Raw genomic sequence first — 25,203 nt, 5'->3', positions numbered from 1 at the left:
TGGAGTGTGAGAAACTAGGCTGGAGAGATTGGCAGGTATAAAGTTAGATTTTAAGCAAGAAGTGAATAGTATAGTAAAAATATAACTGGTCAAATCTCTCCCTCTCCAGACCCCATCCTCCATATTGCCAAAGGACATACACGATCATCACATCAGCTCCTCCTTTCAAATTTCCAAAGGCTCCCCTCTCTCTGCATACATGACAAAAACCAAATGCCATACACAACTTAAAAGGCCCTTTTCAATTTCACTCTAGTGTACCTTTAATCACACAATTCACCTAGTTCCTTTTACACAAGGTCTTCAATCACCGACATATATGCATTTTATACTTCAAAATTACATGTCTCACTGTTTTCAACACTCTCAGACTAGTACATGCTTCTCATTTTCTCCTCTACAATAGTCCCTTTTCTCACCATTGATTGGAAATCTGGTACTAATATAGTTCAAAGCAGTTTCACCCACAATTCAGTGTCTATAACTCCGTTAGAATGATGGCATTTCTACAAAATCTTGAGAACTCTGCAGTTGATGTAGACTTCTCAATTCAGATATTCTTCCTTCCTGCTTCAAAGCTTGTTCCTTGTCTCTGAGATCCCATTTCTAAAAGCCCAAAATTTCTTTATAAAAATGGAAAGGCTTTTTAAAAAAAGAGATAAAAACTTTAAGTCAACCTAAGTCACGATTATTCCATCAAGATGAACAGTGGAACCAAACATTAGCTGTCCTGGAAGTCAGAATTAAAGGCATGGATTCTTAACCAGAGGTCCAAGGACTCCTCAGAGCTACAAGGTAATTTTATGAAGCCTCTCAAATTGCATGCAAAGTATGTGTACATGCCTTTTTCTGGGGAGAGGGTCCATACCTTTCATCAGAGTTTCAAAGATATCTGTGACCTCCAAAATGTTAAGAAGTGCTCTAGAGAAAAAGCAAAGACAAGCAAAATGTGATTAAAAGAATGAATCCTTTTTAGGCTGTCAGGAGTGCCTCTTGTTCTCTTAGACTATGACACTATAAATCAGGTCAGAGGATATCATCCAATCAAAATAAAATTTAATATAGTCCAAACAAACAGATCTTTTATGGAAAGAGGAACTCCATAAACCAACACAAAATCCATAAAGGTAAGTCACAAGACTGGCGCCTTACTACAGGAGTTTCAAAAATGTGACTAACAGGAAGACTATATTTGATTTTCTATTCATATTTCCTTTTTATCACATTCATTCAAAAATTCCTTTTCTGTGTATGTTCTGTGACATACGTAACACTAGGGTAGCACATAATTTGCATAAGTATATACGCAATGGAAGTGGTTGACCAGTTTCTTTACTTTTGGTAATAGGAGACCACTGATATAATCCACTCATTTCAGTACCACCAAGTTAACAAAAGTCCAGAATGACACAAAAACGCCCTAGCACAGATTAGAATCCAAAAGTAAGACATTCATTAGCTTTCACAAAAAGTCTAATTGATGTCAACTAAAAAGTAACTAAAAGAATCTCTCCCTACCATTACTCTTACTTTGTTTTTAAGCTCAGCAGGCTTTAAAGGGTCAGTTTGCAACTTCAACAAAATCAGCCTGGTTTGTCCAAGGTTTCCAGGATGATGTGATCAAAACATTTAATGGGAAAGCTACTTGTGAAACCACAAATGGACACGATATTCTCATAATTCACCCTAAAAGAAACTCCTCTTTTCTCCCAGGAAAAAAATAATCTAAATGTAAGAAAGCTATGAGGGTTCCCGAGACACAACTTAAAATAGGTGACTGAGAGTGTCACCCAGTGGTGATACCAAGAGATGCAGGGTACATACGTGATATGAAATGGGGACAGAGATAACTCTAACCTTGGAAATGTTTTTAAAATATCACAGCTACAACTGAGTTGTCTGTATTACCGGCAGGGAGTCGGAGGCGAGTGGGGGCGGGGAAGGAGCCTGGCCGGCAGAGAACCGCATGAGAGAACTTGAAAAACTTTTAAATCCGAGCTATCTGTGCCTTTACTAACTCTAAAAGTCTCCTTAAATCCAAAGTGTCTATGGGGAGACCTATATTCTGAGGCGCCACCTCAAGTTTCAAAGTCACCCCGTGGGGGCGTAACCCCATCTTAAAAAAAGTGGGGGGAGTGGAAATATTTTCTGGATCGTGTTTGAGACCTAGATAGACAGAAATACACAAAGATGACAACCTCTGCTAAAGGGAATCTCAGCTTGGGATAACAGATAGTAAAGCATCAACCCACGTAAGGAAAAGGGGTGCTGGGTCCGGCATGGGGCAGAGAGGAGGGAACCACTGACGTAATGCATCTCTGACGAAAAACAAGAAGAGAACAGGTTGAAGGCACTTACACAACCCCGTGGAAGTGACGGACGATACAACGACGAAGAAAAGAGCAGAAATAACAAGTACAGATACAATAAAACCGTGAGGAGCATGAGAAATTAGGACAGGCGTAGTGAGGAGGAAGGGAGGCACAAAAGAACTACAGAGGGAGCCGGTAAAAAGTGGGGAAGCCTACAAGGAGAACACGTAGGAACAGCAACAAGCCACTCCGCACAATTCAGTCCCCAGAAAAGTTCAAGCCAGCCCTTTCCCCCGTTCACAGTACCTTCAGTTTATGGAGCTCTACCGTCTCCGCCGCCATCTTGTTACCCCTCTACTCCACAAGGTCCCCTCCCGCTGCCTCCGCTACCAAGAGCTCCCGCCTAGGAGCAGACAACCACGACCAACCAATCACTGACACTCTTACTAGCACCTCATACCATTCACTCTTCCCATTAGTCAATAGCTGGCGTCCCTCTCACTACTTTAGGCAGCTTTCACCACCTTTCTCAAAAGGTGGGGCGGGGAGTGAGGCGGGTTCTGCACCTTCCGAGCGACGGAAAAGGCAGCCAATTGTGCGTCTCCACTGCAGACCGCCAGCCAATGGGTGGCGCCAGCGCTAATTCTGTTTCACCAATGGAGACACTGCAGACGGACGAGGGTGGCTGCTTCCTGGAGATCACAGGTGTTGAAGTGAGCGCTGCATCCGTAGCCGACCGACTTCTTAAGCTTGCAGGTAGGGGCTTCCGAGAGACTGGAAAGGGGTGCTGAGGAAAAAAATGGTGGGAGGCCTAAGGGGAGGCGGGCGGTGAGCGGCGGCGAGTTAAATACTAAGAGAAGAGCGCTGAGAGCCGATTTACGAGGAGCATGGGGCAGACTCAGGATTAGTGTTTAGGAAATTTTCGGTAGAGAAGGGCGGGCAAGAACTGCTTCCTAACTAAACATAATCAACTTTGACTAGCACGATTTTAAGGAGCCAAGTTTAGACGAAATGAGCCGCCCCTAGATTCGGGCTAGGACTCCATTTGGAGGCGCTCAACTCAAGTTCCTTCGTAGTTCAACCCAAAACTCTGGGCAAATTCTTTCAATGCCCCACGCTTGAGAAAAGGGATTGGGATGTTGACTGCTTACATGCTAAGAGGATGAGAGGCAGAAGGGGCAAGCCCCGGATTAAAGGTGGGGTTTGGAAGTAACCTTACCCCCTCACCCCTCCTTAATGAATCCTTGTTTCCCATGACCCTCTTCTGGAATGCTGGCTGTATGTAACTTCTTCATGCTTCCTCATTAACTTCTTCAGGAAAAAAGTAAGATACTTCTGTTTCCCTTGCTCCTTGAAACGGGTGCGACGCCTAGACTCACTCCTGCAAGTTACAGCTGAAGTGTAAGAATCAGAGTATCTGATTACCAGATCCTTAAGACGTAGAGTGGACTCTTCTGACCTTTTTTCCCCCCAGTCTTCAGTTTTTCCTTTGTGCATGATGGGGATGTGCTTTCATTCCCAATAGAGTTCAGGAGATTTGAGCTACTCACAAGGCAGTGTTGGGAGAAAAAAAATCAAAGTGGGGTTGAGGGGAAATTGAGGTAGACTCCTGCCTGATTCCCCACTGTGGTAGGATGAATGTGGGGGTGGCACACAGCGAAGTAAACCCCAACACTCGAGTGATGAATAGCCGGGGCATCTGGCTGGCCTACGTCATCTTGGTAGGACTGCTGCATGTGGTTCTACTCAGCATCCCTTTCTTCAGCATTCCTGTCGTCTGGACCCTGACTAATGTCATCCATAATTTGGTGAGCATTAAACCACACCCTATACCCACCCAGGCCTTTCCCCAACCAAAAACAAAATAAAATCCCCAAATATTTGGGGATACTCATCTTCCTTTGAGGATCTTAATTCTTGGGCTAAAGAACTACATTCCGCCCCTTCAAACTGCTCTCTTCTCTCCTTCCAGGCTATGTATGTCTTCCTACATATGGTGAAAGGGACACCCTTTGAGACCCCTGACCAAGGAAAGGCTCGGCTACTGACACACTGGGAACAGATGGACTACGGGCTCCAATTTACCTCTTCCCGAAAATTCCTGAGCATCTCTCCTATTGTACTGTGAGTCCTGGGGGAGATACGGTGAATACTCCAAGAGCCAGGTACAAAGGCCTACAGGGAAGCTTTAAAAATGTAGAAGGCAATAATCAAGCATTCCTTGCTGCCTCCTTGATAGTAGGAGAATGGAGAAAGGACTGAGAAAACCAAGTAAAACCAAATGATTTTACATTTCCAAAAGATGTGAATAAATCAAGGCAGAACTGATGTAAATCTGTGAAAACTTTGTGGGGAGTGGAATCAAAGAGGACTTAATAGTCATACAGGCTGAAACCGTTTCAGCTGTTATTTGTCATATGTCTTTAACAATTAAACACACTAACTATAACAAATCTCCAGTTAGAGGTGCTGATTATCTCCCCAATCCCTAGGATACTTTCAGATATCCTAGGACTGGTCATTTAAAATATAAGAGAAAGTCACTGGGAAGGCATGAATATGGGTAGGGAAGGCCAATTTCATTCACCCTATTTCTTTTCTCCCCAGCTACCTCCTAGCCAGCTTCTACACCAAGTATGATGCTGCTCACTTCCTCATCAACACAGCTTCATTGCTTAGTGTACTGCTGCCTAAGTTGCCCCAATTCCATGGGGTTCGTCTCTTTGGCATCAATAAATACTGAAGGATGGGGCTGGGGACGACGTTGGAACAAAAGGCTGTAACATCTTTCTCCATACTGTCTTCTGTATCTTGAAAGTTTGAGAACTATACAACCATTTCCAAACTCCCAGGAAGAAAGCAGAATAGAAAATGGGGCTCCCTGGGCCTAGCCCTGCTAGGAGTAGGTTTAAGTCAGGAAAGGCAGGTGAGGTAAGAGACTAAAACAACTCTCCTCCATAGGAGGCCATGTTTGGGCAGCTTGTTTGGTGATTAAGTATTTCCATATCTTCCTTTATACTTACTTTATAAGTATTTTCCTTATAATAAAGGTATTTTTTTTTTCAGATATGGCTACTATGTGGTCAGCACGAAAAAGTAGTGAGATGTCCTTACAAGGCAGGGGAAGAAGATAGAACAGTGACTTATTGCACAAACCTTCTTTAAGTGTTTTGTATCCCCTCTTCCTTGGTTTAGTAGGAGTGCCCTTCACTCTCAACTAACACTAAGAGAAAGGATTCTCAAATGTGTAAAAGGATACCAGCTATTATAAGAGAAAAGAGAGGGAAAAAATGTGTTGCCAGTTATATATTTATAGAAAGATAATTCCTGGCTTTAAATAGATATGTACATACAAATATGAACAAACTTAAAAAAATACAAACCCTTGGATCATAAGGAGGCTGCCAGGATCCCCTTTATCCTTCCCCTTCACCCAAGAGCAGAGGGCATAAGTTTGATTTTTAAAAATTATTAGTTCTGGCCATCCCTGCAGCAACAAGCATAAATTTGGGCAGTTGCCCACAAGGTGAAAGAAAAAATTCAGAGTTCCCACTCATTGAACTCTATGTATCTCCTATAATTAGGGCTACACATTTTCTTGTATTGTCTCTTAACTAGTACATTGGGCTAAGGGCGGGGGTCCCCTCCTGAAATGGGTCAAGAAATAAAATAGACTTGCAATTTTAAAAAAGGGAAGCAGGTGTCATTTGCTGTAGAAGCAAAAGACAAGACAAAGGCATATAGACACCAGGGAAATACCCAGTTCCCACCCTGCTTTGGGAGGTAACATCCAGTCCAGGTCCATGCCCTAGGTTCTTTGCTCTAGCCACCCCCTATTTCTTTGGTATTGTCAGAAGACAAGATTCAATTCCTGGGTGCTGGTGGAGGAGGAAGAGTGGTTCTGGGGCTTCCAACAAGTACTGAGTGAACTATTTGAGCTTAAAATTTTCCCTTTTTTAAATAATTAAAAATAAATCAAACTCCATCCTGTGCTGTACACAGCCCTTTTGACTCCCTGACATTGATTTAAGGAAAGAAGAAAACAAGTGTCAACGTTGGAAGGGCCTCCTCACTTTCTTCCGCCTCTTCGGTTTGGCTTCTCCCTTGGGTACTGTGCTGTTGGGCTTGGAAGCTGCAGTGGCCCCAGAGCCAGAATGAGGAGCTGCAAAGAAGTTCCCATTGGACATCTGTCTTGGGGGTACTTGAAAGATCCGGCTCAAAAAGTCCTGAAGGTGAGCAGGAGGCGCATCTGGGGTGGCTCTGAGAGGAAAACAGAATAATGAGATGAGAAATTTAAGAGTCAAATGGTCACCTATTAATACTTAATTTAAAGATATATCTTGCCCTGGCTGGTGTGGCTCTGTGGATTGAGTGCTGGCCTGTGAACCAAAAGGTCACCAGTTCAATTCCCAGTCAGGGTACATGCCTGGGTTGCAGGCCAGGTCCACGGTAGGGGTCGCTCAAGAGGCAATCACACATTAATGTTTCTCTTTCTCCCTCCCTTTCCCTCTCAAAATAAATAAATCTTAGAAGGAGAGAAGGAGGGGAGGGGAGGGGAGGGAAAAAGGAAAGGAAAAGAAAAGAAAGGTAGATAGATAGAAAGAAAGATACATCGAGCCAGTTACCAGACTTCTTAAAGGGTGAGACATCTAGGTATCCTAAACATCAGGTCATTTGAAACCATATTCAGAACTAGAATAGTGGGCATATTATTGAAAGAAATATGACCTACCTCTGTCGCCCACTGGTGCCTGGGATCCGAGAACCAAATGAGATGTGATAAGGGACTCTGTGAGTATCTGGGGAGATTACCACACGCTGGCATCCAGCCCATTCTACAAACATGAGAAATAATTACCAATACATCACAGTTTTAAGTATACATGAGCCCATATTTCTAGAGAACAGAAGTGTACCTGTTATATCATACACCTTCCCATCCATTAAAGCAAAGTAGGTGATCTTGAGGCCCAACATGCTTGACTCTGCCCAAAAGTCTCCTTCTTCAGCAGGATGCAGCCTATTACACTCAGCACAGTATCTGGCATTCTTAGGTTCCCGGTCCATTTCAAACCTTCTGCAACCCAACAGGAGGATAATTCCTTAATAATCTGTCAAGCCTGTGATGTTGCTAGTCTCATTAACTGACAAATGTGGCTGAACATTCTAAAATTCTCAGTTGTTATATATGCCTATGCATACCCTGCTCTCAACCTTCTATTGTAAATCTAAGAAGTATCTTTTTTTTTCTTATTAATTCAAATATCCAGTCTTTTGACAATATGGCAGAAGTGGAAACCTAAGGGTTTTTTTACTTACCATCTGTATCCCATAAACTACCAATGAAGGTAGTTTCATACCTATGCTTTCCCTGGCATCGGCTGCACATCATAGTATTCATTGCCTCTTTGAGGTCATCCTGCAGCTTGGACAGAAATTCATTCACTGACCGGCTCAGCTCATTCTCTGCCATTCGTTTCCTAAGGGAAGAAAGCCTTTGTAAATCAGAGGGTATTGAGCAAGGGATAAAAGGAGACAGATCTACTGGCCTCTTAAAGCCTGGGCCTGCTAGAAAGACAAGCAACCTCAATTCTCTCCATTTCAGAGAGCCTCCACCCCTAAGTCCAGGGACCTCTGCTATTGAAGATTATTCTTTTATCCCACCTGACAACTTCCCACCTCCAACTTACATCTCATACTCCTTCCTCCTTTCAGGGTTACTGACAATGTCCCAAGCTGCCCGCAAAACCTTGAAGGCCTCCTCAGCCCGAGGATGATGATTTTTGTCAGGATGAACCTATCAAGACAAAGATTTCATCACAGACCCATTCCACCCATCTCCCCATCTTGGGTCAAAACTTCACATCAAATGGCTCTCTTCCACCACCCTTTTGAAGAGTCAATATAGCTTAATAATTAATTGGTCTGGCTCTAAAGACAGATCTCAGTTCAAGTCCCAGCTCTGTCACTATTAGCTACATGACCTAGAATACTTTATCATGATTATTGGGAGTATTAAATGAGAATACATGTGGAGTAGGTAGTAGAGAATCTGTACTAAGGTAATCCACCATCCTAATGCACCTGGGATTGTCCCAGTTTTAGCACTGAAGTTCGTGTCTCAGGAAACCTCTCAATTTCAGGCAAACGGATGGCTGGTCGCCTGACCTGGCACATACATACTAAGCCCTCACATTTTAACTTTGCTACCAGTTACAAAGTAAGAGTTCCAAAGATATTATATCCTCAAACACTTTTCTAACTAGAAAATCCTCATATCTACTCAAAACTTCCTGCAAGTTTCCCTTTCTGTCCCAGAAATGAAATAGCTTATCATGACACAGGGTTTTTACCCACTTTTCAGCCTTTTCTCCAAGACAAATAATATCCTTTCTCCCTATACTTCCTTACTGTTCCCATCCTCACTCCCCAAAAAACAGTGATAAAGCTAGCCTCTTAATTGATGTCAAATAAGCAGAATGCTGTTAAATCTCATATTCCCAAGCATATAGAACATCCCTTTGGTCATGGTCACTCTGGGGCTTAATAAGAGTGGTGAGAGGTTCTATTAAAGAAGCCTACAGACATTCTGATCCAGAACAAGGGAGAGCTATGGGGTGTGGGGCAGGTGTGTGGAGGATCAGGGAACATTATCTCTACTCCAAGAAATTAAGTTGAAAATGAGATATTTTTAGAAGAATGATACTCCCCAAGAGAGGATATCTACTAAAAAATAAAAAGGTGAGAAAAGAGCTTCACTATTAGTAACAATTTGAGTGTACGCAGTTGTTCCCCACTCTAAGAATACCCCAGGCTACCAACTAAGGGGTATGTATTTCCCACAAACTAGTCTTCTGGTAAGCTGAATGGTTAACAGAAACCATGGTTGCTCTGGTGTCAACTGTTGAGGTAATCTGCATACTATGATATTTTACCAGTCCAGTTCCATACATTCAGTCAAACAGACCTCCTGTGCAATTTACACACATTACTTAATAAAGTTTCACTTCCACAGAAATAGCGATAACAATCATCTAAAAATAGCAACCTAATATCAACTTCTAATAACAGTTTAATGGTATGCTTTTATTATATCATTTCTCTCAATAATGCGGTGCATCACATTTCTCACCTGTAACTCCTTTTCTCAACGAAAGCAACCAGGTTTTTATGTATGACATATGTATTCACGTATCTATGATTTCTGCTCCCCTTTCCTTCCCTTTGCCATTCTGGGTTGCTGGTCTTAAAATAGCTTGTTTTCTTTCACCTGGTCCTGGAATAATCACATGCGGTCCCTGAACTGTCCCACACCAGGTCCACACTCACCTTTCCAGGACAGATTGTAAGATTTCCTTGTGTTCAAAAAAACCCCTCATTTGTTCAGGGAGAGGAACTGATAAGCTTTCTGATTGGATCTCTTCTCCACCCTAGTCAAAGGAACTTCATCTTGATATTTCAGGGTGAGTGAGTCCAATACTGCCCAATATATCATGTTCATTTCATTTAAGAAAAAGAATCTCATGACAAAAAAAACTTGAAAAGTCAGATCCCATAGTAGAGATGGAAAAGGTCTTTTATGACTCTTTTCTAAGAATTAAAGTTACTCTACAGCTTAAAATTGACCTTCTCCACCTCTTTATTTTACTCTCCATAAAATTACAAAATAAGCCCTGGCTGGCATAGCTCAGTGGATTGAGCGCAGGCTGGGAACCAAAGTGTCCCAAGTTCGATTCCCAGCCAGGGTACAAGCCTGGGTTGCAGGCCATAACCCCCAGCAACCGCACATTGATGTTTCTCTCTCTCTATCTCCCTCCCTTCCCTCTCTAAAAATAAATAAATAAAATCTTTTTTAAAAAATTACAAAATAAAATACAGAAACAAAAGAGGGACAGGAAACAAAGGGGAAGGATACTCACCATCACTGCCAGCTGCCTATAGGCTTTCTTCAGTTCAACATCTGATGCTGTGGCTTCAACCCCCAACACATGGAAAGGGTTTAGCTCATCCTCAGGAACCCCAGCCATGGTTAAGAGTCGAGTCACTTCCTCTTCAGGCTGGCAGCAGCGACCACTAGCTACAGGTGCATCCCCCTGCCTGTTAGTCCTCTGTTTGACCCAAGGCAACTCCAGCCAACTCCACTGAACCATTCTTACAAGCTGCTGCCATGGCCTGCTATCTCTCAGCAGAATCAGGCAACGCTGCAAGGTGGGAGATTCCAGCCAAGCGAAGAGCCAGGTGGCTTTACCCCTCCAGCCTAACCGGTCACCTAGTCCCACAAGAAACCGCCAGCCCAATTGCAGACACCCCAAGAAAAGGGCCAGAGCCAGAAGAAGCAAAGCACCCAGAAGCCTAAGAAAATGGGTGAACAGCCCTGCCCCATAGCAAAATCCATGGCTCAGAAATTGGAACATCACCTGGGCCCAACCACCCATTTGTCCTGCCCAGATTCCCACCCAGACTCGAAAAATGTCCAAATCACTGCCTTTCAGCTGCCTGCATGCATAGATGAGATGACCACAAGTTTCCACATACTCTCCCACCAACACCAGCAGTTCAATTAACCACCAGAAGCCTGCCTGTCCAAGGTGACACAGTTCTTCTGCTCCCCATAATCCCAGGCCCTTGCGCTTATCTGCCTGACTTCGTTTCCGACCCAGCCGATGTCGACCAGGGGTCCTGGGATCTCTGCGTCCACCCTCCCGAGTATCCTCCTTGGCCGGAACACGGTGCCGCTGTCTCCTGGGTGGAGGTTTCTTTCCACTGGGCACACGTGAAAAATCACTGGGGAACTTGGGTTCCTTATCATCATATTCCTCTTCGAACTCATCTTCCCCCAAAGCTGGAGAGGTACAATGGTGGCAAAAGTTGCTAGAAGAGCTATCTCCTCCCCTACAGTAAGGCCCTTCAGGGATTCCAGGGGTTCCCTGGCAGCTGCAAGCAGATGGAATGGAAAGAAATGGGTTCACATCCTCCTGGTGCCCAGCCTCATTCTCTCTTGAGAGTTCCTGGTCCGCTCCTGATTCTTCTGAAGATGCCTCGCTCTGATCAGGGTCCTCTCCATCTCTAGGGGGTCCCGGACCCCTTGGGCGACCATGGCTTGGATCCGACCAGTGAGCTGGGTTTGGGGGCTGTGTGTACTTAAGACTAGAGTGCTCTGTGAGGCAGTGGGTACCATTAGGAGCAGGCCTCGTTGAGTCCCTCAGTCCTGAGAATGAAAGTATTTCAGGGTCCACAGAGGGTCCTAAAGTCCCAAGAGAGGCATCACCACTGTGGTGGGCTGTACATAACCCTCTTTGTCCGGGGTGCTTCTGGGCCATGACCCCGGGAGTTCCTGAAGATTTTAAGTCACAGCCATCGTGGTAAGTTCTGATGCCTGTAACAAAGGTATCAAGGTGGAGATAATCAAGGATAGAACCGAGAAAGGGGTTAAATAATCTTAAATTGAGGGTATATTTAATACGTTCACCCTCCCCTGTTTTCCCAAGTTCCTTTGGGGTATTCATTACCCCTAACAATAAACCAATACTACCTTAACCACAACACCGCTCCCTGCCGCCTCCTGTTCTTCTCCCGGAAAAATACAGTCCTGAATCCGAGAAAGAGGGAGGTATGGCAAAGGGTGTGGTCCTGGGGTCACTCTTGGGAAAAAGGGAAAGACGGTCGGAAAGCAGGGCCATAGGCTGTCTGAGAAGGGTGTGGACCGGGCAGCCCTTAAAGAAAAGCTGGGGGCGGAACTTGGGGTTGCCCCCGAGATAGACGACCAGAGAACCCTCAGGGTAGGGAAAGAGGGCAAAGGTAAGGTACCGAAGAGCGGCAGTAACCCCTCCCCTGGAGCAGCTGGGCTCAGCGCCAGGGGGAGTTACGAGAGCAGCTACCCCAGCTCCGCCTCCCGTCCCCGCCGCAGCCTCCGACCTATGCCTGTTTCCACTTCCGGGGCTACCAGGGAAGCGACAGGAAGGAAAAGAAGAAAGCTGTTGGCAGAGACGTGAACCAGTCGAGCAAGTGTGAGTCAAATCAGAGGAGGCGGTCCAGGGGAAGTACTGGCCCGGCCCCTCAAAGGGCCCTCTGCTGCGGCCCTCCGCGTGCTGGTGTGGAGTCCCCGCAAGTTGCACCTCTGGAAGCGAAGCACATAGGTGCTGCAGCTGTGCCTGCAGTCTGGGAGTGGGTTCTTAGGGTTCCTCTGGTTGGATTCTTGGGCTTTACCGAGACTGGGAGCTAGAGGACAGCCACCGAGCCACAGGCTGTTTCTCTTGAAGACACAACTAAGGAGCGTTGAGGAGTCACCGCCCCTGATCCCTTCACTACTGGCAGTACGAGGATAGAGGCCCTTTTGTATCTTGTCCTCTTCTTGAATCGAGGAAAGGAAACCTCGGGCCAACCCCCGCCCTGGTCCCCACTAGCGCTGTCCTTTCTTTCCCAGCAACCCTCGGCCTCCCTAGATCTTGACCCAGCTGGCGAACTGCCCCGTACAACTGCCGCTCCCACGGCCCGGAGCCGCCCCTCTGGACGCAGGTCTCAGGCACCGTCACCAAGCGGGGCACGGGGGCTGAAAGAGAGCCTAGCTCCGCTGGACTCAGGACCAGAGAGGAGTACCAAAAAACATTGCACTAATCTGCATGCTGCTTTACATCTTATTTGCATACCGAGCTGTTCGTCGACGTCGACAAGCGCCCCCTCCCCCACGCAGACCCAGCTCGAGTCCCTTCTCTGTCGGTCTCCTTCTCTGCACACGCCTCTCTCGTTAGTCCCCCTTCCAGACTCTGTCTTACTCCGCAAGTTTGTCCACCCATGCACCTCGTCGGCGCCCCAAGATCAGCAAGACCCCCTTCCCCGAATCCCCAGTCTGGACCACCAGATTCTCCAGAAGACAATACTCCAATTCTCTGGGAAGTGGAAGAAACCAAGCTGGAGCGAGGGGGGCGCTGAGACCCCTTTGGGGCTTTGAGAGCTTCCAATTGTTGAGTCATCGCCTAACTATTCAGAGACCTTTATCTAAACCTCTTGTGCACCCAGAGCCTTTCCCTGGTGTGGTTGAGGGGTCCTCTGGTCCCAGCCTCGAGCAGTAGGCAAACTAGGTCCCCCACACACAAGAGAAAGAGTTGGAGGGGCCCGGCCCGTGATGTCACCACCCCCACCCCGTCCCCTTCCTCCACCCCACCCTACCTCCAAAGCTAATTGCATTTAGCTCACGGGGCTTGGGCTACGACTTGCGAGAGTTTAGAGGGAAACTAACTGAGTGGTCCTGGAGGTGCCCACGCCTGACAACCGCCCGGACACCTAGGATCTCCGGGCAGGGATGCAGCTGGGGATCTAGGGAAGCACTTCTGCCCCCTTCCTCTTCTCAGCCCTGGCGGGGTGGTGAGTAGTTAACACCCCCTACCCAACCTCTCCTTATTTAGGGTCCCTAGGCTTCCAAGAGGATTGAGAAGAGGAGCCCCAGGGATTCCTCAAGCCAACCCTCCAGACTGTTAGGACTTTGATGTCCAAAAGAAGATAGCTGAAGGAATGTACCTGCATCCACCCTACCCCACTCCCAAAGTGCCCCCAATGCCAGCCCCTCCTTGATGTTCTCGCAGAAACTAAATTCAAACCCCACTGGCAGCCCTGACAACCCTGTGGAAAGGGAGGGGTAGGAAAAGCCCCAGTGTCCTGAGGAGAGGGTTAAGAGGCCAACCAGTAGGTGAGATATCTATGGGCAAGGTGCCTGCTTATTCCATGAGGGGTCGTTGGAGTTGGACTGTGGCTGGATGCCCCTTTCCCAACAACTTGGTCTCCTCAGGAAGCAGAGGCTTCAGAACCCTGACAAATGTGGATGGCTGTCTCTATTTAATTCCTTGTCCCAAACTCTTTTGGTGCCTGTTTTTTCCCCCTCTTCACTGGAGTTGGAGCAGCTGTCGGGAGACCCCACCATGACTCATTCTCTCCTCTTTCTCCTCCTTCTCCCCCTTTTATTAACCACACCCTTCCTAGTCCAGTGGGGTAATTTTGAGTACCAGCTGCAGATGTGGGCAAGCTTTCTTTTCAGCTGAAACAGGTTGCTGGGTCTTTAGCCCCCAGTTCCACTAGTGGCCCTGGACACCTCCCTCCACAGACCTTAGAACTTCCTGCTCCTCCCACCCACCCTGGAAAGCTAGGGGACAGACATGGCTCATTATCTCATAAGATTTTCATTTTAAGTTTTATTTAGCTTCCTTGTTGCAAAGGGTAGTAAAAAGACAGCTGGCTCCCCTCAACCCCAGCAGGGCCATGTTCCCTCCTGAAATTGGCCTTTCTTTAAAAGAAATAGAGGTACAAAGTCCTCAAGATTCATGGGCACCTGAGTTCCTGCCCCCTACACCCTTGCAGGTTTCCCAACCCCCTCAAGACATTCATGGATGGATGAGAGGAGCTGACACTGACCTCCCCCTCTGTGATCACCTTCTCTTCCTGCCATGGAGGAGGCTTTGCTGCCCCTGGCCATGACCTCTGACCCCAGGCCCTTTAATCAACAACTCCCAGAGCCTCCAGATCCAAGATGTGTCTTGGAACCCCAGGACAATCCTGAACTGGCACCCGCCCTGGTGTGTGCTCTTTGCTGCTGCTTTGGAATCATCTACTGCTGCTTCGGTGAGGGCAGAGCTAGGGTTCTGGGGGGCAGCTGCCCAAGGCTGTCACCCTCAAGGATGATGTTAACTTTCTCCTTTGTTGCTGGGCTGCCACTACTCCTCTGTCAGGGGATGCCTACCTTCAGTATGGCCCATACTGCTCTTGCTGGCTTTTCCTGTTCATCCCCCTACCCGTGCCCTCCAGCTCTGACCCCTGGCACTCTCACTTGCCTTCTCCTTACCTTCTACCTCAAAATTCCATTCCCAAATTATCTTCCATGTTTAAGGCTTCTTCACCCTCCCCCAATAACCTGAATTGGCCTATGCTGATTTCTTCCCATCTACCATCCCTGAAAGATTACATCCTGAGTAATAAGTTCTATACTTATTCCCCTCAATGCATCCATCCTACCTCCTGATTTTTCCCTCCCATCCCCTCACAGTCCCTGTCCTCCCTGAGGTGATCCCTTTCTGCCTCTTGCCCTGAGGTCCCTGGGTGTGCCGCTCCTGTTGTCTGCTCCTCTGCTTATCATCAGAGCCATCCCTGTGGACCCCCCACCCCTTCTGCTTCTCAGTGCCTCCTGCCTCCCTTCCCAGGCTACCGCTGCTTCAAGGCAGTGATGTTTCTCTCGGGCCTGCTATCAGGAGCTCTGGTGATCTTCCTGCTTTGCCACAAGGAGCGAGTGCTAGAGACACAGCTGAGCCTGGAGGTGAGCGCGGGCATTGCGCTGGGCATCGGACTCCTCTGCGGCCTGGTCACCATGCTGGTTCGCAGTGTTGGGCTCTTCCTGACTGGTCTCCTGCTAGGCCTAACCCTGGGCGCTGGGGCCCTGCTGGGCACCGAACCTATCTACCAACCACCTTCAGCCTGGGTGCCGGCTGGGGGGCTGGTGGGGCTGGCACTGCTGGGAGCCCTTCTCACGCTTCGGTGGCCACGTCCGCTCACAGTTCTGGGCACAGCCCTGCTGGGTGCTGCGGTGCTGGTGGCCTGTGCTGACTACTTCCTGGAAGGGCTGGCACTGGGCAGTCGGCTGGGCCAACGCTTGCAGGCACTTCCAGCCTTGCCTCCTCTCTGCTGGTATAGCTGGGTCTTGCTGGGGACCTGGCCAGCCCTGGGAGCCCTTGGGGCCCTGGCCCAATGGAAGCTCATGGATGAGGAACATGGAGGCCACGCCAATGGTAAGTTAGTATAATGGTACAGCAGCAGCCAATCTGTGCCTTCTAATGTCTCCAGGTCCCAGACTTGAGGAGGGGAGAAGGGAAATACCCTTGAGAGGAGGGTGGAGGTATCTAAGGTGAATGGGGCAGGGCATTGAAAGGAAGTTAGAGTTTCAGGAGCCAAAGCCTGAGTAAGAATGAGGAGAAAAATTGTCAAGGGGAGCAAGGAAGAGAGAGCTATTGGAGACTGTTGTGGAAGAAAAGAAAGATCTTGGGAAAGTCCGGAAGGAGAGAGTAGGAAGACTCAAAAGAAGGATTTCTTTTAGAAGAACTGGGGGGAAGGCGAGGTTTGATAGAGCTGGAATAAGGAAATCAGATGAATTTCTCTTATAGTGTGAGTGTGTTTGGGGGTGGGATTTGGGGTCTAAAGAGGCCTCCCTCAGCCTGTATTGCTCTCTCCCAAGCAGTGGTCTTGAGCCACCATCGAAGGCATCTCCAACTCCTTAGAATCCGTCAGCAAGAAGCCAAATGGCACCGGACCTCCCCTGGGGTGGCTCTCTGTGAGGGCAGCTACCGGCGCCAGCTCCCCACCAATGCCCGGAGCCCTGCTGACAGTCTGGCTCCTGTAAGTGGGGGAGAGGGCACATGGGGATGGTGAGGGTGGGGCGGGGACTGACTCAGACCCTTCCTTCTGCCCTCTCTGCCCTGTGTCCCTCCAGAGTTACCTCCAGAGCCTTCGAGAACGCCAACTGGGACCAGGAAGTCAGGCCACAGCCCCCCACACCATCTTAGACTTGGATTCTGACTGTGGTTCCACTGTACCCCTCACCACACATTCTGGTTCCACCCAGACCTGAGCCTAAACCTCCACTGATACCCCCTACCCTTAGCAAGGGCCTGGGAACACTAGGTGGGCAGGGCCTGAGCCCACAGGACCCACACACAAACTCCCTGCCTTTTAGACTTGGGAATAGAGTCTGTGTTCCAAGCTAGACCATCCCTGTAGGGAAAGGTTTCAGAGACAGAGAAGGAGCTTAGGGAGGGGAGAGGAATGGAAGTATGAGTAGCTACCTCTGTCTAATAATAGAGGTGCCCTGGTCCCTAAAGTAACTGACTCCCTAATTCCCTCCAAATAAAGGGGGAGCTTTACCCACATAGCCTTTTATATACCCTCATCAGTGTGCCACACAAAGTAAAATAAGGAGTGTTCTTTTTGTAGGAGCTTTGGAAAATCAGGAAGCCTCCTAAAGCACATGATCGCTTTTTGAATGGGAGAAGAGTGCAGAGGAGCTCCAGAATCCCCCAGTCTCCAGGCCTCTCATTAGGGGATAATGGGATTCCTGATTAGCCTTTCTTCCTGGGCCACATAGGCTCAAGCCCCCTTCTCCTACCTCAGTTGGGGGTATTGTCCTCCACGTTGCCTCCCTTTCTCTCCTTGACATGGGGAAGACCATGGGGCAGTGCCTGGTTCAGACCCCCTCTCCCCAAAAAGCTGGCTTCTTGCTCCAAGGAGGGAGCATTACCCCACATGCCAGAATGTTGCCTTTTTGCCCAAAGGAGCCTGGTCTTCAGGCTACATGGGAGACAAGTGCCTTCTCTGCCTCTCATTGTAGGTGATGCTAATCTCTTCCATAACTAGAACTTGGTCCCAGCCACTAACCCACTTTAACTCTCCCACTATGATTCTCCTGCCCAAAGTCAGTTCCCTGGTTCCCTAGACAGCATGAAAGAAGATATATCCCTTCCCTGGGCAGCAAGGCTATGATGGGAGGGAGGAAGAACATGGGAATGTGTGAATAAAGTGGCATTGAATGCTGAATCAGGAAGTCTGGCCTCTCCTGTTGCTGCCCTCTTCTTTCTTTGCATCCCAAAACAAAGAGTTATCCACACTGACAAGTCCTCTGACCACTAAAGATTTGGTAAGGGTTCCCTTAGAAGACCAGGCTACTGTAGGAACCACACATGCAGCCAGAGGAAGAGTTGCTCAGTGCTCTCATGAACATGGAATTAGCCTTTATTATGCACAAGTGTGCCAGACACTGTCAGGCACTTCACATATAGTATTTCATTTAATGCAACAACCCGGCAGGATTGGTAACCTCATTTTGCAGATGAGAACTCTGAGGCTCAACAAGGTTAATCAACTTGTTCAAGTCACAAACAAGCAAATGTGATTCTCAAGGATTCCAAAACCCTTGCTCATTTTACTGGCCATGCTGTTTTCTTGCACTTGATCTAGGAAAAGCAGGACCCAGGCATTCAGCTTTCCAGCTGTTGCCTCATCAGGCCTGACTGACAACTTCCCTCTACCACTGTCTTCCAGAGAGTAGATAACAGAGTTGCACGTGCTATCTAGGATAGGAAGAAATGGATGGAGCTGAGGGCCGACCCAGAGCACAGGGGGAACGTGGCTACAGCTGGGACATTTAGAGGTCCGAGGTCTCTGGCCCATGCCACTGCATGGGCCTGCAGTCTAGTGAGTAGACATTTGGTTGAGGTTTTTGGCTTCTGGAAGGGTGATACTATCAGGGAATGAAAGGGTGGTGGAGCTTGTGGCTGAGGGGGTCATAGCCAAGATTGTGTCTCTGGGTGAGTGGTCAGTGTTCAAGGTGGCATCTATGGATGACAAAGTGGTATCCAAGGTTGTTCCTGTGACTGAGTAATCAGGGCCTGTGGCTGAGGGAGAGGTGTCTCCACCTGATGGGGTAGTATCTGGGATCTGGGAATGACAGTGCATCCAGTTGTGGGCGATATCTCTGGGATAGCCCTTTTGTACTCGAAGCTGCTTGTTGAGGTGCCAATATTGTTTGCCCTTGAAGAAGTAGACACGGCCATCCTGCCTACTCATAGCAGCTGAGGGCTGGTTTGGCGCTCCTGTAAACAATCCCTTGATTGGTTTGGGGTAGTGGCTGAAGTCAGTTCGGGCCATCTCATCCCACTGCCAGTACTTGGAGCCCTAGGTGTGGGATGGGTAAGGAAAAGAAGATGATGAGGTTAGAGCTTGGGGCTCCCAGATATCTACCCTCGGCCCACTGCAGCTGCACATCTCCCTTTAGGACTATTAGCTTCCCCGTGTGAGGTAACCCACCAGTCCTAAGAAGGGATTTGCCCTTGCTTTGAAGTATATACCTTAAAGAGGAACACCTTTTGGTTGACTGGCCAATAGAGAGCTGCATCCAGGTTGGGTTCTACTCTATTCATCTTCTTGGGGAAGCCAGGAGACATCTTGAAATTAATGTAGCGCCACACCTTGTCTCCTGAAAACATGTATGAATAAGTCACCTCTGTCCTTAGGTGATAGTTTTTTTGATTCCTCCATTGCACCCTCTCAGAAATTTCTCATCTTTCCCTCCCTTTTATGGCTTCTTTGATGGCTGGCCCTCAGGTAAGATACATAAGCTAGTCCTTTTACCCTTAAAGAAGTAAATCCATTGTGTCCGAGGAGAGTAGACCGCAGCATCCAGGTTTCCTGGGAGGCCCTCCCAAAGAGCAGACACTCGGAACAAGGGACCCAGCCCTGAATCTGTCACGGTCCACACATAGCTCCCTTTGAAGGCATAGGTCTTCCCGCGGGGCCCTGTCAACAAATTAAAAAGACTGATCGAACAAAGGCTGTGGTAAAAAAAAAAAAAAAAGACAGCAGTTAAATAAAGGTATCTCACATCTCAGGCAGGCTGATGATTTGCCCTCCTCCCACAGGCTGGTTACTCAAAAATTAAGTAAGATTAAAGGGGCAGAGAAGCAGGACCCACAGTTCAGCCTCTCCTTTGTTGTTCAGGGCAACTGAGCTCTGGTCCACTCAGCAAAACAAAAACCCTGCAGGGAGGTGCTCCCACTTTGGGGACCTCACTTTCCACTCTAAATGACTTCCAAGTTGTCCCTCCGTGCAGGTATAATACCATCTCTAACAGGCATTCCAGTTAATATAGTTTTCTCCATCTTGCTGTATTTCCAGATGTGTTTAGGTGGCCCTTATAAGGTAACACCATGGTAAATGCCTGCTTGGTCCACGTTTAATTTGGCTCTGAACCCTCCCTCCCCATGCCACATGTCTCCTTCCATAACTACTAACTCCTGCCTGGTGTCTAACCTCCATTGCTCATGCTGTGGTCCCACATCATTCCCATTTGTCCACGTCTCAAGGCCTGTAGGCTGTCCCCACTGCTTGCCAAAAGCCTGCAGGCAGGGGAAGGGCCTCACCCAGCATGATGGCATCCAGTTCACCACTGCAGGGGTCCGGCATGGGACTGGGTTCTGTGGGCACTTGTGGTACAGTGAGCTCCATCTCCTCTTCCTCATCCCCTGTCTCAGGGCTCTTCTTGCCTGTGAGGTAATGTAATGCTGCGCAAAGAGAGAATTCGAACTCCTGACCTCCTCACTCTTCTGTAAGTTTGGCTCAGAGGCCTCACCCAGAGGGGGGAAGGGAATCCTAGAGTTTCTCTTGGGGGCAGACAAGATTACATTGATATCAGCAGGAGACATGTTTTAGTTGAGGAGCAAGGTTTGCTGGAATTCTTCATCTCCAAGAATGGGTCTGAGGGGAAAGAGTCCCCAAAGGAAGATTAGATAAGAAAGTGTCAGAAAAATGGTTCCTGAAAATAAAAGTCTGAATAACTGGGCAGGAAGGAGAGAAATAAGCCAAGCTATTTCCCTCCATGAAGATTAGACCTGCCTCTTCAAGCCTGAAGAGAGACTGGTCAGACTGACCCTCGTGATCACTAGGGGAAAGGACTACCATAGAGAGCCTGGATCCCTGCCACATCATCTGGGTGCAGCTTGAAGTGGGGCCGGTATCCAGAGTAGACAGGGGCCATGAGGGCTTGGGTATATCGGGAGTGCCCAAGCCCCAGGGCATGGCCCAGTTCGTGGGCTGCAATGATGCGAAGGTTCACCCCCTGGTAGGTCCTCTCAGTCCAGAGCTCATCTTCATCAAAGTGCACACTGCCCAGCTCTGGGATGTCAGCATGGGCCAGGACCCTCCCTGCACAAAGGCAAAGGTGGACAGGAAACAAGTCAGAGCCCCTAGGCTGGAGCTCCCCTGCCTGTTAATAACTCCAATTACTCCATTCCCATAAAATTCCCTCATCTATGGTCACTGCCCTTTGGCTACCTCTCTCTCTCCTTTCAGACTCCCCTGTCATCATGCAGTTCTCATAGGGATGCCCACATGCTGTCACTTTGCCTCCCAACCACTTTCCCCTCTCTGGCCCCATCCTCTCTGGGGTGTGCTTTGAGCAGGACCCCAGTGAGGTGATCAGCTACTCCCCAAGGGAATGTTAGAAGGTGGTTAGAGAGTGTAGGGTGCAGCTGGGCATAGGGGGCAGCCTAAACATTAAGGTTCCAGAGTCCCTGGCTCAAGGGGACAGAGATAATCTCAGAGGTCTGTTTGGTGAGCGCCAAGAGCTGGTACCTACCGGGCCCATCAAAGGTATTGGAGCAATATGGGCTTTGACGGCCATGGAAGGAGAGGCGGATGTCAGCCCAGCCAGCCTTTACCTCCCGGAAGGTTAGGGGGGCCACATTGCTCCAGTACTCAAAGGCTTTCAGCAGGGCTGCCCGGGCTGTGTGGACTGGGAGGGTGGAAGGCAAGTTCAAGATGCGGAAGGTCAGGTGCTTCTTTCTCCAGCGGCCTGGTTATTGGACCAGAAAACAGATTAGAAACACAGATCCTTCTGCCAACCCTAGAGAGCTCCCCTGAGTTTGTGCATTCACTCAGCAAAGCTATGTAACAATATCTCCAGGCAAGGGATGATCAGCACCAGGTGACCATCCATTTAACACTGAGCTAGTCTAGGCTATTCATGCCACTCCTGCCTGTCCCTCCCTTTCCCAGGTTCAGGCCTCACCGAGCATCAGGTATTTAAGGGTCTTCTGGTTGAAGGGGTCCTCCAGACCACAACGGGGCTGCCTCATGCGGGCCCTTGTGGCATCGTCCAGCTGACCTGAGACTGGAAGCTCAGATGCTTCCTGAAAAGCTCTGAAAAGTAGGAGAAGGATAGGTCTAGCAGTCTGGGATGACTGGGAACTGGGGGAAGCTCTTTGGCCCTCTGCTGCCCAAAGTGACAGCTGAGAAAGCATAGAATCTCTGAAGCTGGTGGGGTTATTTCCATATCCAGTCCTCATAATTGGAACTTTCTCTTCCATTCTGGAAGATACTGCGATATTCCAACTTTACCTCCCCATCTTCAGTCTCTTATTTGGGTAAGGATTCCCTCAGGTGTAGCCTCCCCCCACCTCCACTGCGGTTTAACCTGCTCTGGGGACATGTCCTGACCCCCTACTCTGGAGACTCTTCCACCACTGCTCCCACCTGAGGGCCTATTTTCCCTCAGCCTTTTCCCCTCCTGGCTGGATGCCCCTCCCAGCCCAGCCTGCTCTGGAGCAATTTCATCTATCAGGCACTGCAGCCACTGTGGCTTTTCAAGGGACTGTGAACATATGTGAGAGCAAACAGAAAAAATGATCCATTACATCCAAAGTATAAAAAGGAAACTTCAAAATAGAAATTAATAAATGATGAATTAAATGTCTACAAAAGGCAATATCATGTCAACAACTCAACCCCAACTCAACTCAATTAATAGTTTTACATATAAATTATATTTAATGTGGGATGTGACTTAATGTTAGTATTTGAATACAATGTGGAGTCTCCAAAGGAGTTCTTAGAGCCTCAGAAAATCCAATGACTGCTCCTCATCTTTGAATTCCCATCTCACCCCATGCCCACCACCCTAATAGTGATAACCAGCCATCTAGTTCCCTAGATCCCAACATGGATTTGGTCAGGCTGAGGGGGGCCTGGAGAGAGGAAGGGATGAAAAGAAAGAAAGACCTTGCAACCTCAACCCTGAAGGCATGCATCTTATGACCTCTCACCTCAGAGCCTGCATGATGTCTTCTAGCCTGAAGTCATCAGGTCCTTCTAGAGGCTTCTGTAGGTACCCATATTGCAAAAGGTAATCCTATAATAGAGGTGGGGGTTAGTCTCAGGGTAAAGCTCTAAGTGACCTAACCGGCCCATGAGGATAGGAGGCAACTGACATGGAAGGATTAAAGGAGAGGCACCTTGGGAAAGGAGACCAGGTAGAACAAAGGGAAGGAGTGGGAGATGGACAGGGGTAGATCATGGAGTAGAGGACAGCAGGGAAAGGCAGGCAGGTTGAAGGTCAGGAGGGAGGCTTGGATGAGACTGTGAAACAGTATCCCCAATCCCTCTCCTGGCCTGGGTCTTTCTTACCCAGGGGACTCACCACTGCTGCCTCCTTTCCTGCAGGCCCCAGGGCCCGGCCTGTGACTGTCATGGGAAGTAGGAAGCCCAGCCACAGCAGCTGCCAGTTCATGGTCCCACCAAGCAGGAGTTCCAGCAGCCGTCTGTGGCCTCTGCCCTGAGATTTCTGGGAGCCTGGGGGAGCAGGGTTTGGTGTGTGGGGGGGGGGGCTCTTACCTCTAGTTCTTTTCACTTTCCAGTCTCTGGTCCTCTTTATAAAATGCCAGGGGAGGGGAATTGGGGGGAGTGGCAGTGTGCAGTGACTCAGCCCAGAGATATGTTGTAATTCACCATTAACCCCTGACCTGCCAGAGTGCCCAGTCAAAAAGATCCCCCAGCCCATGCTCCAGAGTCTTCTGCTGGAGACGGGAAGAATTTTCATGTACTGTCCTGGGGGTGGGCATCCTAGAAGGATGAGAAGCAGAATCTCTGCAGGGACTAAGGATAGGGACCATGGTCATCCCCTGGAGCTGGACATTCCTGTGCCCCAAGGGACGATGAGTCAGCAAACTCCTCATCTTCAAACTTTATGTCTCCCTGTCTACTCTGGAATAGAGAACAAATAAATAAAAGGTAGGCAGCAGAAAGCAGCTTAGTTGCTTGAGTTTCAGATGAAGGAATTAAGGTTGAAGGCTTAGATTTTTTGCACCAAAGACTAAATTGGGAATTTAAATGTTCTTAGGGTCTACTTATATCTTCTTTAATAAAAAGTCATGGTTTCAAGAATTTAACGAGCCTGGTATGGGAGTAGGGGTTAACAAGGGCACAGAGAAGTAAGAGGGGGAGCCTGTTCGCAGGGAGCTTACAGATAGGGCAAGGCCAAGGGAAGTACCTGAAACGAGGGGAACCAGGATGCCAGGCAGGAGGTGCCCATCCTAAGGGTCATGGGGCTATGGAAAGCTCCCCTGAGAAGGCAGACTTCGGATGCTGCCTGCGAGGTGGATAGGGCAAAAGACTACTAAGGGACAGGGACAATGCCAGTCTTGAGTAAAAGTGCAGAGCTGAAAAAAGCCAGCTGTGCTCAATAAGTGCTGAGGGTCTCTACTACTGCATTCACCGCTGACTCCCTAGTGCCTGCCCCAGGCTATCTCAATGTTTCAGGTGGTGCTTAATAAATCTTCATCAAATGAAGGAGCAAGGTGAGAACAGAAGTTTAGAGGGTCCTGAATGCTACAGAAGGAAGAGGAGAAAAACTTAAATTTTAGAAAACTACTTTGGGTTAGTTGGTTAGTTGGTTTTATATTATCTCATTTAATTCTCACAACCCTCCTACGAAGGAAGAATTGTATAAGAGGAAACGGAGACCCAAAGAGGGAAACTTGACCAAGGACATGGAGCCTCTATATTCCCACTGCTGACTCCATAGCCCATGCACACTGACTCTTACAGTTTTGTTCTTTAAATGGTTAGGCACCTGGGAAGGTTCCACTCTCATTTATGTATCACACAACATCTGCATACCATTCTTCACATGCACAGGGAAGTGGTGATAGGAATGGGGGAAAGGCTTAGTGAACTTATGTTCTCAGTAGGACTCCAGTGTTGAGCCCTTCCCCACACACCAGCCTGCAAGGCTGGTAGACTACAGGGAAACCCTTCACAACCCAAAATCGAGATTGGGGATACTGCTGACTCATATTGTTCTCCTTAGTGATGCTGGTCACTCTGACCCATCCAGCATTCAACTGGGTAACAATCAGGTGACTAAGTCCCAAATGACCAGTGACAGGCAAAGGAGGACAGAGAGCCTCCAACTGATGAATCACAGAGGCCATGACTGTGGCCACCACTAAGGTTGATGCCCCCAGGAAATGATGGAGTTGGGGAACCAGCTCACGCTCAGCCCCCTGCAGGGCTCTTTCTCCATTCCTCCCCT

At 48.3% G+C, this 25,203-nt stretch overlaps 5 protein-coding genes across 18 annotated transcripts in view; 2 read left to right on the top strand and 3 right to left on the bottom strand.

The window, feature by feature from the left end:
* LOC114513569 (SAP domain containing ribonucleoprotein) overlaps positions 1-2,746 on the bottom strand; it is a 52,859-nt gene extending 50,113 nt beyond the window's left edge. For 3 of the 4 annotated variants that reach the window (XM_028532904.2, XM_036018863.1, XM_036018864.1), the window contains exon 1: positions 2,619-2,746. In XM_028532904.2, coding sequence (XP_028388705.1) covers positions 2,619-2,654 — 36 coding nt within the window. In that variant the 5' untranslated portion in view covers positions 2,655-2,746. Of the gene's footprint in view, positions 1-868; positions 922-2,618 lie in introns of all 4 variants that reach the window. The other variant, XR_003685847.2, reaches the window with a different exon arrangement.
* Positions 2,747-2,962: 216 nt separating this feature from the next.
* ORMDL2 (ORMDL sphingolipid biosynthesis regulator 2) lies at positions 2,963-5,973 on the top strand. 5 transcript variants are annotated; one of them, XM_036018860.1, is made up of 5 exons: positions 2,979-3,068; positions 3,630-3,713; positions 3,946-4,120; positions 4,285-4,436; positions 4,920-5,973. In XM_036018860.1, exons 3-5 carry the CDS (start codon positions 3,947-3,949, stop codon positions 5,053-5,055), a joined length of 462 nt encoding a protein of 153 aa, XP_035874753.1. In that variant the 5' UTR covers positions 2,979-3,068; positions 3,630-3,713; position 3,946; the 3' UTR covers positions 5,056-5,973. The 5 variants fall into 5 exon arrangements, with proteins under 5 accessions (XP_028388706.1, XP_035874753.1, XP_035874752.1 ...); XM_028532906.2 differs by having other exon boundaries at positions 2,998-3,071; positions 3,674-3,713; XM_028532905.2 differs by lacking the exon at positions 3,630-3,713 and having other exon boundaries at positions 2,963-3,068.
* Positions 5,366-13,209, bottom strand: DNAJC14 (DnaJ heat shock protein family (Hsp40) member C14). Of its 5 annotated transcripts, none has more exons than XM_036018853.1 (7): positions 12,959-13,209; positions 10,232-11,688; positions 8,003-8,109; positions 7,673-7,792; positions 7,229-7,389; positions 7,045-7,147; positions 5,366-6,572 (listed from the first exon to the last, which is right to left on the bottom strand). In XM_036018853.1, exons 2-7 carry the CDS (start codon positions 11,630-11,632, stop codon positions 6,362-6,364), a joined length of 2,103 nt encoding a protein of 700 aa, XP_035874746.1. In that variant the 5' UTR covers positions 11,633-11,688; positions 12,959-13,209; the 3' UTR covers positions 5,366-6,361. The 5 variants fall into 5 exon arrangements, with proteins under 5 accessions (XP_035874746.1, XP_028388704.1, XP_035874745.1 ...); XM_028532903.2 differs by lacking the exon at positions 12,959-13,209 and adding an exon at positions 11,845-12,938; XM_036018852.1 differs by lacking the exon at positions 12,959-13,209 and adding an exon at positions 12,120-12,938.
* A 316-nt stretch (positions 13,210-13,525) lies between these two features.
* On the top strand, positions 13,526-17,876 carry LOC114513439 (transmembrane protein 198-like). Of its 2 annotated transcripts, none has more exons than XM_028532753.2 (5): positions 13,526-13,673; positions 14,661-14,921; positions 15,497-16,078; positions 16,525-16,682; positions 16,777-17,876. In XM_028532753.2, the coding sequence occupies exons 2-5, from the start codon at positions 14,747-14,749 to the stop codon at positions 16,912-16,914; spliced, it is 1,053 nt and encodes a 350-aa protein (XP_028388554.1). In that variant the 5' UTR covers positions 13,526-13,673; positions 14,661-14,746; the 3' UTR covers positions 16,915-17,876. The 2 variants fall into 2 exon arrangements, with proteins under 2 accessions (XP_028388554.1, XP_035874751.1); XM_036018858.1 differs by having other exon boundaries at positions 13,538-13,673; positions 16,522-16,682.
* A 165-nt stretch (positions 17,877-18,041) lies between these two features.
* On the bottom strand, positions 18,042-23,551 carry MMP19 (matrix metallopeptidase 19). Of its 2 annotated transcripts, none has more exons than XM_036018856.1 (9): positions 23,505-23,551; positions 22,937-23,022; positions 21,904-22,034; positions 21,472-21,687; positions 20,793-21,038; positions 20,258-20,380; positions 19,470-19,634; positions 19,187-19,314; positions 18,042-19,013 (listed from the first exon to the last, which is right to left on the bottom strand). In XM_036018856.1, the coding sequence occupies exons 2-9, from the start codon at positions 22,948-22,950 to the stop codon at positions 18,531-18,533; spliced, it is 1,506 nt and encodes a 501-aa protein (XP_035874749.1). In that variant the 5' UTR covers positions 22,951-23,022; positions 23,505-23,551; the 3' UTR covers positions 18,042-18,530. The 2 variants fall into 2 exon arrangements, with proteins under 2 accessions (XP_035874749.1, XP_035874748.1); XM_036018855.1 differs by lacking the exon at positions 23,505-23,551 and adding an exon at positions 23,311-23,498.
* Positions 23,552-25,203: the final 1,652 nt, after the last annotated feature.

The sequence above is a fragment of the Phyllostomus discolor genome, chromosome 2 (assembly GCF_004126475.2).
Source record: "Phyllostomus discolor isolate MPI-MPIP mPhyDis1 chromosome 2, mPhyDis1.pri.v3, whole genome shotgun sequence".
NCBI classification, from domain to species: Eukaryota; Metazoa; Chordata; class Mammalia; order Chiroptera; family Phyllostomidae; genus Phyllostomus; species Phyllostomus discolor.
This window is presented reverse-complemented; position numbering and strand designations above follow the sequence as displayed.

Coding starts and splice junctions, on each gene's coding strand:
- ORMDL2 (XM_028532906.2), top strand. Junction 4,121..4,284: donor CTAATGTCATCCATAATTTG/GTGAGCATTAAA, acceptor CTCTCCTTCCAG/GCTATGTATGTCTTCCTACA. Junction 4,437..4,919: donor AGCATCTCTCCTATTGTACT/GTGAGTCCTGGG, acceptor TTTTCTCCCCAG/CTACCTCCTAGCCAGCTTCT.
- DNAJC14 (XM_036018851.1), bottom strand. CDS start 11,818: ATGAATACCCCAAAGGAACTTGGGAAAACAGGGGAGGGTGAACGTATT. Junction 7,793..8,002: donor AGGAGGAAGGAGTATGAGAT/GTAAGTTGGAGG, acceptor TTCTTCCCTTAG/GAAACGAATGGCAGAGAATG. Junction 7,390..7,672: donor CGATGCCAGGGAAAGCATAG/GTATGAAACTAC, acceptor GTTGGGTTGCAG/AAGGTTTGAAATGGACCGGG.
- LOC114513439 (XM_036018858.1), top strand. CDS start 14,747: ATGGAGGAGGCTTTGCTGCCCCTGGCCATGACCTCTGACCCCAGGCCC. Junction 16,079..16,521: donor ACATGGAGGCCACGCCAATG/GTAAGTTAGTAT, acceptor CTCTCTCCCAAG/CAGTGGTCTTGAGCCACCAT. Junction 16,683..16,776: donor CTGCTGACAGTCTGGCTCCT/GTAAGTGGGGGA, acceptor GTGTCCCTCCAG/AGTTACCTCCAGAGCCTTCG.
- MMP19 (XM_036018855.1), bottom strand. CDS start 23,400: ATGAACTGGCAGCTGCTGTGGCTGGGCTTCCTACTTCCCATGACAGTC. Junction 23,023..23,310: donor CAGGAAAGGAGGCAGCAGTG/GTGAGTCCCCTG, acceptor CCTCTATTATAG/GATTACCTTTTGCAATATGG. Junction 19,014..19,186: donor AAAAGGTGTTCCTCTTTAAG/GTATATACTTCA, acceptor TCCCACACCTAG/GGCTCCAAGTACTGGCAGTG.